An 11,340-nucleotide genomic window follows, 5' to 3' on the forward strand; every position below is an offset into this window, starting at 1 on the left:
TTACTGAAGGTGGTTTCATCAAGGAATGTCTAATTAAAGCTGCAGAAATTGTTAGTCCTGGAAATGGGAAGTCTTTTCAAACAATTTCTTTGTCTCGAAATATAGTTGCGGAGTTACTAATTTGGCTGACAATTTAAGTTTTTAAGAAAAATTAAATTCAGATCAAAGCAAAATCATCTGGTTTCAAAGCTTTTTCCATTGACTGTGATGAATGGACATTGGAGGCATAGCTCAATGGACATTGGAGGCATAGCTCATATTTCTTCGCGCTTACGACACGGATTTCAACATTTTTAAGAAATTGTTGGAACTAGTACCAATGCATAACACTAGTACAGGACAAGATATATTTAATTGTGTTTTTAAACTTCTGCAAATATACAATCTACCTCTCTCAAAATTAACTTCTGTAGCTACAGATGGAGCTCCTTCGATGATGGGAAACAATGTTTTCGTGGAATTACTGCAAAAAAAACAAAGTGAAATTTATAACGGACCCAAGATTCATCATACGCATTGCATTATACGTCAAGAAGTATTATGCGCGAAGGTAATAAACATGGAAAGTGTGTTGACATCTATCAAAAAAATTATCAATTTCCTAAGATCTCAAAGTTTAAATCAACGACAGTTCTCTGCTTTCTTAAGTGAATTAGACAGCGAATATTCCAGCTTGTCCTACTATACTGAGGTACGTTGGCTATCCTGCTCCAAGGTTCTTAAACAATTCTGGGACTTGAAAGAAGAAATATGTCAGTTCTTAATAACTAAAAATCAAGACACAAGCCTGTTTTTTGACACAATATGGTTGCAAGATTTATCCTTCATGGTTGATATAACAAAACACTTATATATGTTTTTTTTAAATATATTTTATTGCTTTTTTTACAGCGAGGAAGGGAGAGGGATAGAGAGTTAGAAACATCCATGAGAGAGAAACATTGATCAGCTGCCTCCTGTACACCTCCTACTGGGGATGTGCCCGCAACTAAGGTACATGCCCTTGACCAGAATTGAACCCAGGACCCCCCAGTCCACAGGCCAACACTCTATCCACTGAGCCAAACCGGCTAGGGCATTGTGTGTTTTGTTATAACTTAAAACTGCAAGGAAGAGATCAGATTATTACAAACATGTGCGACCAAGCCAAAGCATTCAAATGTAAGCTAGTTCTTTGGGAAAAGCAGTTGAAAAATGAAGATTTAACGCACTTTCCGGCATGCAACATGAACAAATCAAGTTTAGGTGAAACTGCATGGTATCAAAAATACACAGAAGAAAATTTAAGCCTTAGGACTGAATTTGAAACAAGGTTGCAGATTTTAAATTTTTGGAAGACAAGTTTTCTTCGATTTTTCAATAACTATAGAATCAGTGCCTAATCAAATGCAAATGGAGGTCATTGAGATCCAGTGCGATTCAGATTTGAAGGCAAAATTCAGTGAAGTTGGCGTGCCTGAATTTTACAAATATTTACCTGCCAGGTTTGAAAATACTCAAAAATTCGCATATGAAATTATTTCCATGTTTAAAGTAGTTATCGGTGTGAGCAGTTATTTACAATTATGAAAGGAAATAAGTCTCCTGTCAGATCCAGAATTACTGACATTCACCTTGGGTCAGTTTTGAAAGTAATCACTGCGAACAAGATTTCCCCCGAAGTAGGAAAGATAGTAGCAGAGAAGAGATGCCAAGTGTCAGGAAGAAAACATTAATTTTATCATTGCTCTTGTTCTTTTTTTATACTATACTTTCAAAATAAACCTACGTTTCTATGAAAATTGAAGCTTTTGTTTTGTTGCAGCCCACATAAACTTAAACCGTGTTTATTTGGCCCGTGTTAGCCTTTGCGTTTGGCATGCTTGCTCTAGAGCAGTGGTCGGCAAACTGCGACTCGTGAGCCACATGCAGCTCGCGAGCCGCGGTTTGCCGCTCTGTTGACTAATGAGTTTGCCGACCACTGCTCTAGAGGATTTTACACTGGCAATTAAATGCTCTGGTCCAGAAGAGGAAGTATGTCTCACAATTCATTGGCCAGAACTAGTCACATGACTCTACCCGAACACAAGCGAGTCAGAAGGTGAAATCTTAGCATATTCCCAGAAGGCAGAAAGCTAAAAAGATTTGGTGAACAGCATTCACGACTACAATATGAAACTAAATGGCTACTACTGAATCTATCAGACTCTGGCTTAAAATTACACATACGTGATTTATACACCAATGTTCATAACAGCATTATTCACAATAACCAAAAGATGGAAACAACCCAAGTGTACGTCAACTGCTGAATGAATAAGCAAAATGTGGCCTATACATACAATTGAATATTTTCAGCCTTAAGAAAAATTAGTGAAAAATCTTGCCGAAACCGGTTTGGCTCAGTGGATAGAGCATCAACCTGCGGACTGGGGGTCCCGGGTTCGATTCCGGTCAAGGGCATGTGCCTTGGTTGCGGGCACATCCCCAGTGGGGGGTGTGCGGGAGGCAGCTGATCGATGTTTCTCTCTCATTGATGTTTCTGGCTCTCTGTCCCTCTCCCTTCCTCTCTGTAAAAAATCAATAAAATATATTTTTAAAAAAAGAAAAATTAAATTCTGATACACACTACTACGTGGATGAACCTTGATGATGTTATGCCAAGCAAAATAAGTAGACACAAAAGGACAGATATTGTATGATTCCACACTGGAATTCTATAATAAGAATTTTAAAGCAGCCATCATAAATATGCTGCAATGAGCAATTACAAACATGATTGAAACAAATGACAAAAAAATAGAAAGTCTCAGCAAAGAAATATAAGATATATAGAACCACTAAATGAAAATTTTAGAACTGAAAAATACAATAACTGAAATAAAAAAAACTCAAAGGCCCTGGCCGAGTTGGTTAGAGCATCATCCCCATATGCCAAGATTGCAGGTTCGATCCCCCAAATTCTAGCAGGAAGTAGGCTGAGAAAACTACACAGTGCAAAAAACGGGCTGCCTTTCATAGGAAAGAGTGATTTAGAAAGTAAAACCAAAAGCATAGCAGGCAGAGCCATAGAGGGTGTACAGATTGTCAGTAAACGCATGAGAAATGCATTAGGAAAATGCAAATCAAAACCACAGGGAGAGAGGACTTCACGTTTATTAAGAAATATTGAATCAATAACATGTACAATAACGTGTGGCAAGGATGTAGAGAAATTGGAATCTTCTCTCATTACTAATGGGAGTGTAAAATGGTACAGTTGCTTTGAAAAACATTCTGGCAGTTCAGCCAGAAGTTAAACATAGAGTTACCATGTGAGTCAGTAATTCCACTCCTAGTTATATATACCCTAAAGAACTGAAAACTTTTGTATGAAAACTTGTTCATAGCAACATTATTCATAATAGCCAAAAGGTGGAAACAACCAAAATGTCCATCGATTTACAAATAGATAAATAAAATATGGCATATCCATAAATGTAATATTATTCAGCCATAAGAAAAGAAATGGAGCCTAACCGGTTTGGCTCAGTGGATAGAGCGTCGGTCTGTGGACTGAAAAGTCCCAGGTTCGATTCCGGTGGTGGTGATGGTTGCACAACATTGTAAATATACCCAAATCACTGAACTGTATACTTTAAAAATGGTAAATTTTATGGTATGTTAATTATATCTTTTTTTTAAAATAAATTTTTATTGATTTCAGAGAGGGAGAGGGAGAGAGAGAGAAACATCAATGATGAGAGAGAATCATTGATTGGCTATCTCTGCATGTACCACACTGGGGGATCGAGCCTGCAACCTGGGCATGTGGCCTTGACTGGAATCGAACCCAAGACCCTTGAGTCCGCAGGCCGATGCTCTATGCACTGAGCCAAACCAGCTAGGGCTAATTATATCTTTTTTTAAAAAGATCCATGGAGACACTCCTGGACAGAAATCAGACTGAGTTCTAATGAAGGAAATTTCAACATTTTCCCAGCTGGATTTGAGAATTGCTATGGACCCGTGACTCTTGTGTGCCTCTCAATTCCCTTTTTCTTTCTTTTCTTTTCTTTTTTTTTTTAAATATTTGTATTGATTTCAGAAAGGAAAGGAGGTGGTAAAGTTGATTGTGGTGTTAGTGGTGAAAGTGGAGGTGGAGGGGATGGAGGAGGTGGGGGTGGTGGTAGAAATGGTGGTGGTGATGGTGATGGTGGAGGAGGTGAAGGTGGAAGAGGTGGTGGAGGTAGAGTTGAGGTTGGTGCTGGTGTTATCTAGGCAGAGTGCTCGTGAGTTCTAGTCATTTGAGCTGGACAGAGGGCTGGACTGCTGTCCAGGGCACATGATACAACTCCCTAAAGTGCTCTCACTGTTTAACCCGCCTCTTTCCAAATGCCATTTGCTCTTGAATTCTTCACTGTGAATAATTATGCCAATGAATTCATAAGTGATATCTCTCTCCTGATCATTCCCCCTATCTCCTAACTAACAAATTTTGAGATGGGGGTAAAAAAGTTTAAAGAAGCTTAACTCTTGAGAGGTATTTGCCCGCCGTGTACAGTGTGCTGTGGGAGAGGCTGGGCAGGTTTGGGGACCAAAGGCTGCCAAAAGGCTCCTAGGTAGAAAGAATTTGGAAACAAACTTGTTCTTTCTCTCTTCCTCTCCTTCTTCAACAACTGCCAGAGATGATGAATAAAAGACAAACAATTTATTCCACATTACCCAAACTTCAGGTAAAGCAGGAACAAAGAAGAGGAGTGCAAAGCTGGTCCAAAATCCTTGCTTTCTAATGATTTGCAGTGAGGAGGGTCGTGGGAAAGAATGAGGAGGGTGATTCAGATGAAAGGACAGAACTCGGTGCCACGAGTTGAGAAAAGCTTACGGAGATTCCTTGCCTTGTTCAGATCCCGGGCTTCTTCCCAGTTGACAGAGATGTTTAAGACCCTATGATCAGAGAGCCTGACCTGCTGCTGCCGTAGGATATGATGCTAGTGGTACTGCTGATAATCAGATTCCAGAATTTGTTGTTGTTGAAGTAGCAGAGGAACGCTGGGAAAAGACAAGGGGATGGGGGAGAGGAGAGTCAGAGAGTGGAAGGAAAGTGGCAAGCAAGGTGAGCCCAAAAGGAAGTCCCTAAGAACCTGTCCCTGTGATGGTCAGCCACCTCTCCACACTCTCCCTGCCCTGACCCACCCCCATGTCCCCCCCTTGCCAGGGCCCCCCAGGACACTCACCACAGAAGAGATATATGATAAACACCACCCAACCAATAAAATAGCTCCACCCGATGTGGATTGAAAAATTCTCCTTCACCTCGAAGAGCCAGACATCAATCGGAAACAACAGGAGGCTGGAGAAAAGGAAGGCAACTAGGAGACAGGAAGCAGAAAGGTCATTGCCACCCACGTATCCCATAGGGACTCTTCCTCATCTGCTGTGCTGTAGCCACAAACCACGACTCCCATTAGTGCTCACAAGGTCCCATTAGTGCTCCCATTAGAGTACAAGGTCCCAGAGGTTCCTGGGAATCAACCCCTCACTTCCACCTCTCTAGTGACCAGGAAATGATGGAAATCAATTTTCAGTCAACAACCACCAGTTCTACCTGTTCTGTTTTTCCACCACCCACAAAGCCCCTACCCACCTGCTAAAGAAAGGAAGAGGGAGAAGTGCCTGGGGAGATGGGGTTAGGAGACACTAAGGCTCTTTCCCCGGGGCAAAGGGGCACCTTCAGAGAAGCTTATGATACACCCAATCCAGCCAAAGAAGGGCACTCTCTGAAGACCAGGGATGTATGGCAGGTACAACCAGACGGTATAGAGGAAGCCCAGCGCCAGGGACAGGCTGAAGGTGATCTTGGCCACTCCAAAGAACGGGTGATCTATCCACAGATCCAAATTGTCTGGGGAAAAGGAGAAAACAGGATAAACTAAGGATTCACAAAAAGACAAAATATAATCAAAAGAGCAAATATGAGAAAATGTGCAGGCCCGTTAATAACCAAAGACATGCACATTTGAGATAACAGTGAAGTAGCACTTATTAAATAGGCAACAGTATTTAAAAAATATATATTTTATTGATTTTTACGGAAGGGAGAGGGAGAGAGAGTTAGAAACATCAATCAGCTTCCTCCTGCACACGTCCTACTGGGGATGTGCCCGTAACCAAGGTACATGCCCTTGACCGGAATCACACCTGGGACCCTTCCGTCCGCAGGCCGAAGCTCTATCCACTGAGCCACACCGGTGAGGGCCAGGCAACAGTTTTTGATGGAGGTTGTTTGATAATCCTAACCATAAAAAAATCAAATACCTCAATAGAAAAAATAGGCAGAAAACTTGAACTGCAATTATCAAAGAAGAAAGCCCAATAAACATATGAAGCTCAACACAAAGAAATGCAAATTAATTGTGATTGTTGCTGATAAGCCTCACCCAAGGCTATTTTTTTCCACTGATTTTTTTTTTTTTTTTAAAGAGTGAGTGGAAGGAAGGGAGGGAGAGAGAGAAACATAGACTCATCAATTGATTGCCTCCTGCACTCACCCCTACCTGGGTCAGGGATCAAACCTGCAACCCAGGTACATACTCTTGACCAGGAATCAAACCTGTGACCATTCTGTGGGCGGGCCGTTGCTCTAACCACGGAGCACACCAGCCAGGGCAAAATGTGATTTTAAAAAATCTATTAAATTAGAAAAGATCAAAACAAAAGTGATGATATCTAGTGTAGGAAAGGATTTAGAAGAAAGAAGTACTATCACATACTATTAGTAGGCAGCATTGCTAGTAAGTGATGTGGCATAAAATAAAATAAAAACCCTAAATTGTTAAGCCCTTTGATCCAGAATGTTTCTTTTCGGAATTTACATTAAGGAAATCATCCAAGATCGCACTATAAAGTATATATAGAGATCTTCTTTGCAGAGATATTTATATGTACAAGAGATTTGTTAAATAAATTAAAGTGTACCCACACATTGGATTATTATATGTTCATTAAACATGATGAGATGGCCCTAGCCGGTTTGGCTCAGTGGAAAGTGTCAGCCTGAGACTGAAGGGTTCTGGGTTCGATTCCTGTCAAGGGCATATACCTCAGTTGCAGGCTCTATCTCACGGCCCTGGTTGGGGAGTGTGCAAAGATAAGCAATCAATGTGTCTCTCTCACATTGATGTTTCTGTCTCTCCCTCCCTCCCTTCCATTCTCTCTAAAAATCAATGGAAAAAAAATCCTCAGGTGATGATTAACAAACAAAATGATGATAAGACAGCTGATTGTCTCTGAATAGTGTTTCTAGGAAGAAAGGAGAAACAGGAGGCTCACTTCACTATATAATCTCCTGTATGTTTTGAATTTTCACTCTGTTTATATGCTACCTAATCAGATAAATTGTAAACATAGGTGATGCTATAGAATAATTATTTAATGATATAAGTAAATGCTCACAACTGAAAAGTGGAGTTTGCAACACAGGGTCTGTAGAATGATTACAGTTTTTAAAAATAATATACATTTATTAAAATAAAAATAATACATATGAAACCTATATAATTTTATTAACTAATGTTGACCCAATAAATGCAATAAAAAGTAAAATAAAACAAAAATATATCTATTTATCTGTATTTATTTTATGTATATTTACACACAAAAGACTGGAATTACATCCATTGTAATGTCATTATGATTATATCTGTGTGGAGAATTTTAGGTGATTCTTATTTTATTTTTTAAACTTTCTGTATTTCCCCCAATAACTATGCAACTTTTTTAATTAAAAATTACACATTTCAATTTAAATATATCTATATTTAAAGAATAGTTTATTGATTTTTAGAGAGAGAGGAAGGGAGAAAGACATAGAAACATTTATGTGAGCACAACATTAATCAACTGCCTCCTGCAGCACCCCAGGGTGATCTAGCCTAAAACCCAGGCATATGCCCTTGACCAGGAATCAAACCAGCAATGTCCTGGTACACAGGACAACACCCAATCAATTGAGCCACACCAGCCAGGGCTAAATATATATATATATCTATATATTTATATATATATATACATATATATTTAATTTATATATATATATACATATATATTTAAAGTTAATAGTCATTGCTGGCAAAGATACAAGGAAACAAGCCTTCTCATACATTATTAGTGGAAATATAAATTGCTATCATACTTTTTGAAAGCAACATGGAAAATACTATTCAGCGCCTTAAAATATTTATACTATTTGACCCAGTAAACCAACTTAGGGAAATCTATACCAAAGAATTAATATTAAACACAGAAAAATCTTTATTTTGTTGCTTCCATTTTCCTCAAGTATCAAGTTAGAAATGCATTTGCCAAGAATAAGAAAAGAAAATAGTCAAGTAAGAGGTGATAAATTTATTAAGTTGAATACTATAGTTACTTATAATAAAAAAATGCTTATTATATTGCATAAAGATAAATCCTATATAATAAAAGCCTAATATGCTAAGTGTCCAGTCATCTGGTAGGCCATTCAACCAATCAAAGAGTAATATGCTAATGATATGCTAAGGCAACTCAAATGCTCACTATGACATGCAGTAACCACCAGAGGCAGAGTCGATCAGTCGACCAGTCACTATGAGGTGCACTGACCATCAGGGGGCAGATGCTCTGACTTGCTGCTGGGGTCTGGCCGATCAGGACTGAGTGAGACAGGACAGACATGCCCTGGAGCCTTCCCATGGTCCCTCCCTAGCTGGCCAACCTCCTGCATCCCCAGCCCCGTTCATGCATCGGTGGGGTCCTTTGGCATGGCCTGCACCCTCTGGCAATCCAGACTGAGGGACCCCCCCCCTCCGAGTGCACGAATTTCGTGCACCAGGTCTCTAGTTATAAAATAATATAAATTAAATAATAAAAAATAAAAGATATAAAATTATTTAGAAGAATAAATACATCTATGTAAGAGTCATTTAAAACGTGTTCAATTTTTTTTTAAAGCCTGGAAAAAATTGAGTGCTCAACACACTGCTACTAGTGGCTGCCTCTGAGCAGCACCAGAGAGCAAGTTGGCTGCTTACATGAGTTTTGGAGCCAGACACACCTGAGTTATAATTGTAAACATGCCATTATTAGGTTGATCCATATGAATTTGCTCTTTTTTGTAGAGGAAAAGCAGTCAAATATTGGCCATTACATGTGGTTCAACCTACTAGCTTTATGACCCTGAGCAAGGTACTTAATCTGAGTCTCAATTTTTTCATCCATAAAATAAGAATAATTGTCCCATCAGGGTTGAGGATTCAATTAACTAAATAAAATAAGTATATAATAATTAATAGCTTTTGTTTCCCCAAATGTATTGTAATAGGGTGTATTGCTTTAATAATGGAAGAAAATAATAGCAATGTGACTTTAAGATATGTATATATTTTTTTATTGACTTCAGAGAGGGAAAGGAGAGAGAGAGAGAGAGAGAGAGAGAGAGAGAGAGAGAGAGAGAGAGAAACAGCCATGGTGAGAGAGAATGATTGATTGGCTGCCTCCTGCATACCCTACAGTGGGGATCAAGCCAGAAACCCGGGCACGTGCCCCGACTGGGAATCGAACCATGACCTGCTGGTTTGTGGGTTGACGCTCAACCACTGAGCCACACTAGCCGGGCTACATAACTTATTTTTGAAAATGTTAATGACAATGAAGAAATGGAAATGGGGAGGTCAAAGGTTCTCGTTTTCCACAAGATCTGAGAAGAGGAGGTCCAGGGGAGAGGGGTGGGATGGGAATGGGGGGATGAGGACAAATATGTGACACCTTAATCAATAAAGAAATTAAAAAAAAAAAAAAAAAAAAGAGAAAGGAGGTCCAAATCTGTAAGTGAGAGGACAGCATGATGTGAAATTAACAAGAACGAGGCCTGAGGCACCTGCAAGAAGCCAGGAAGGAAAAGGCAGGGACACCGGATGTGGAGACCCAGAACTGGCCCAGACAAGCAAAGCCTGAGCCAAAGGCAAGAGCAGTTGCTGGGACCAGGGCCTGAGGGAGAGCGTTCTGGGGACTCCTCCCAAAACTCTGGGCATGCAAGCCTGGAGAAAGGAAATGGCACCTCGATGGGCTCTTCTCCCAGGATAATGGTGAATTACGTGATGAATGAGTGACCTGCACGCACTGCGAGCGAGTCCAGGCCCCTCACAACATGTTTATTATAAGTACAGACTGGACTGCAAGCCTTATCAAAAGCAGGGACACACATGCCGAAACCGGTTTGGCTCAGTGGACAGAGCGTCGGCCTGCGGACTGGAAGTTCCCGGGTTCTATTCCGGTCAAGGGCATATACCTTGGTTGTGGGCACATCCCCAGTGGGGGGTGTGCAGGAGGCAGCTGATCGATGTTTCTCTCTCATTGACGTTTCTAGCTCTCTATCCCTCTCCCTTCCTCCCTGTAAAAATCAATAAAATATATTTTAAAAAAATCAAAAGCAGGAACACCTTCCATTGAAGGGTCGCAAATCGGTGTGGCCAGGCTGAGGGGGGAAAAGTGATGGTTGGCAGTCTCGTACCAGAGGAGCCATCTTGTGGGCCAACACAGTGAGGATGCGCAGAAGGAGGGGACCAGAACACCGGGGTGTAAACGGAGAGGCCAAGGCAGGCTGGAGGCCTGGAGTGGGGGTGGGGGGTGGAGGGTCTCACCTTCCTCCTCCTCTGAGTAGGAACAGGTCTGGAATATGCAGTTCTGCAGGGGCCCCAGGGACATGATTTGGGCAGAGGAGTAGATGCTCTGTCTGACGTCCTCAGGCCAGCGCTGGAAGAAGCGGATGGTGGAGAGGTACAGCCACGTCTTAGAGAAGGACATGATCAGCATCAGGGTGAAGGCAATCAGGCTGAGCACGGAGGCCAGCACCTGCGCCTTCCAGCGGGAAGTGTGTGCAACTTTCCATTTCAGGGGCAACAGAGAGTCCCGGCGGCGGTACACCGGCCTGTTTCTGTTGGGGGAGGTGAAGTCCCGCACCCCCTTTTCTTGTCCCGGGTTCACCTCTGCCCCATCCTCCTTTCCAACCGTCCCCTTCCTTTCCAGGTTTCTGAAGTTCATCACTTTCTCCTCCTGAACCAGGGCACTCACCCCTAATGTCCCCTGTCCCCATCTTGAGCACCCCCTGTCTCCCCTTCCATCCTCCACCCCATGTCGCCCCTTCCCTTCCTAGGCTCAGTTGACCCTCATGTTCAAAATATTTTCATCAAGCGGAGCAGTTGCCACCATAGGGCCCGGGATCTGGGAAAGAACCACCCATCCGGCAGGACAGGGCCCCTAACTGCCCTGGAATGTTCCTGAGGGTCAGTTAAATGGGGGAGGGGCCCACGGCTTCACCTCCAACTCCTCAAAACACTGCTC

At 41.6% G+C, this 11,340-nt stretch overlaps 1 protein-coding gene across 1 annotated transcript; it reads right to left on the bottom strand.

Annotated features, from left to right (window-relative positions):
- Positions 1-333: 333 nt before the first annotated feature.
- On the bottom strand, positions 334-11,082 carry ODF4 (outer dense fiber of sperm tails 4). Its single transcript, XM_054709471.1, has 5 exons — positions 10,641-11,082; positions 5,690-5,863; positions 5,196-5,330; positions 4,857-5,010; positions 334-463 (listed from the first exon to the last, which is right to left on the bottom strand). Exons 1-4 carry the CDS (start codon positions 11,038-11,040, stop codon positions 4,898-4,900), a joined length of 822 nt encoding a protein of 273 aa, XP_054565446.1. The 5' UTR covers positions 11,041-11,082; the 3' UTR covers positions 334-463; positions 4,857-4,897.
- Between the last annotated feature and the right edge of the window lie 258 nt (positions 11,083-11,340).

Source organism: Eptesicus fuscus, chromosome 20 (assembly GCF_027574615.1).
Source record: "Eptesicus fuscus isolate TK198812 chromosome 20, DD_ASM_mEF_20220401, whole genome shotgun sequence".
NCBI classification, from domain to species: Eukaryota; Metazoa; Chordata; class Mammalia; order Chiroptera; family Vespertilionidae; genus Eptesicus; species Eptesicus fuscus.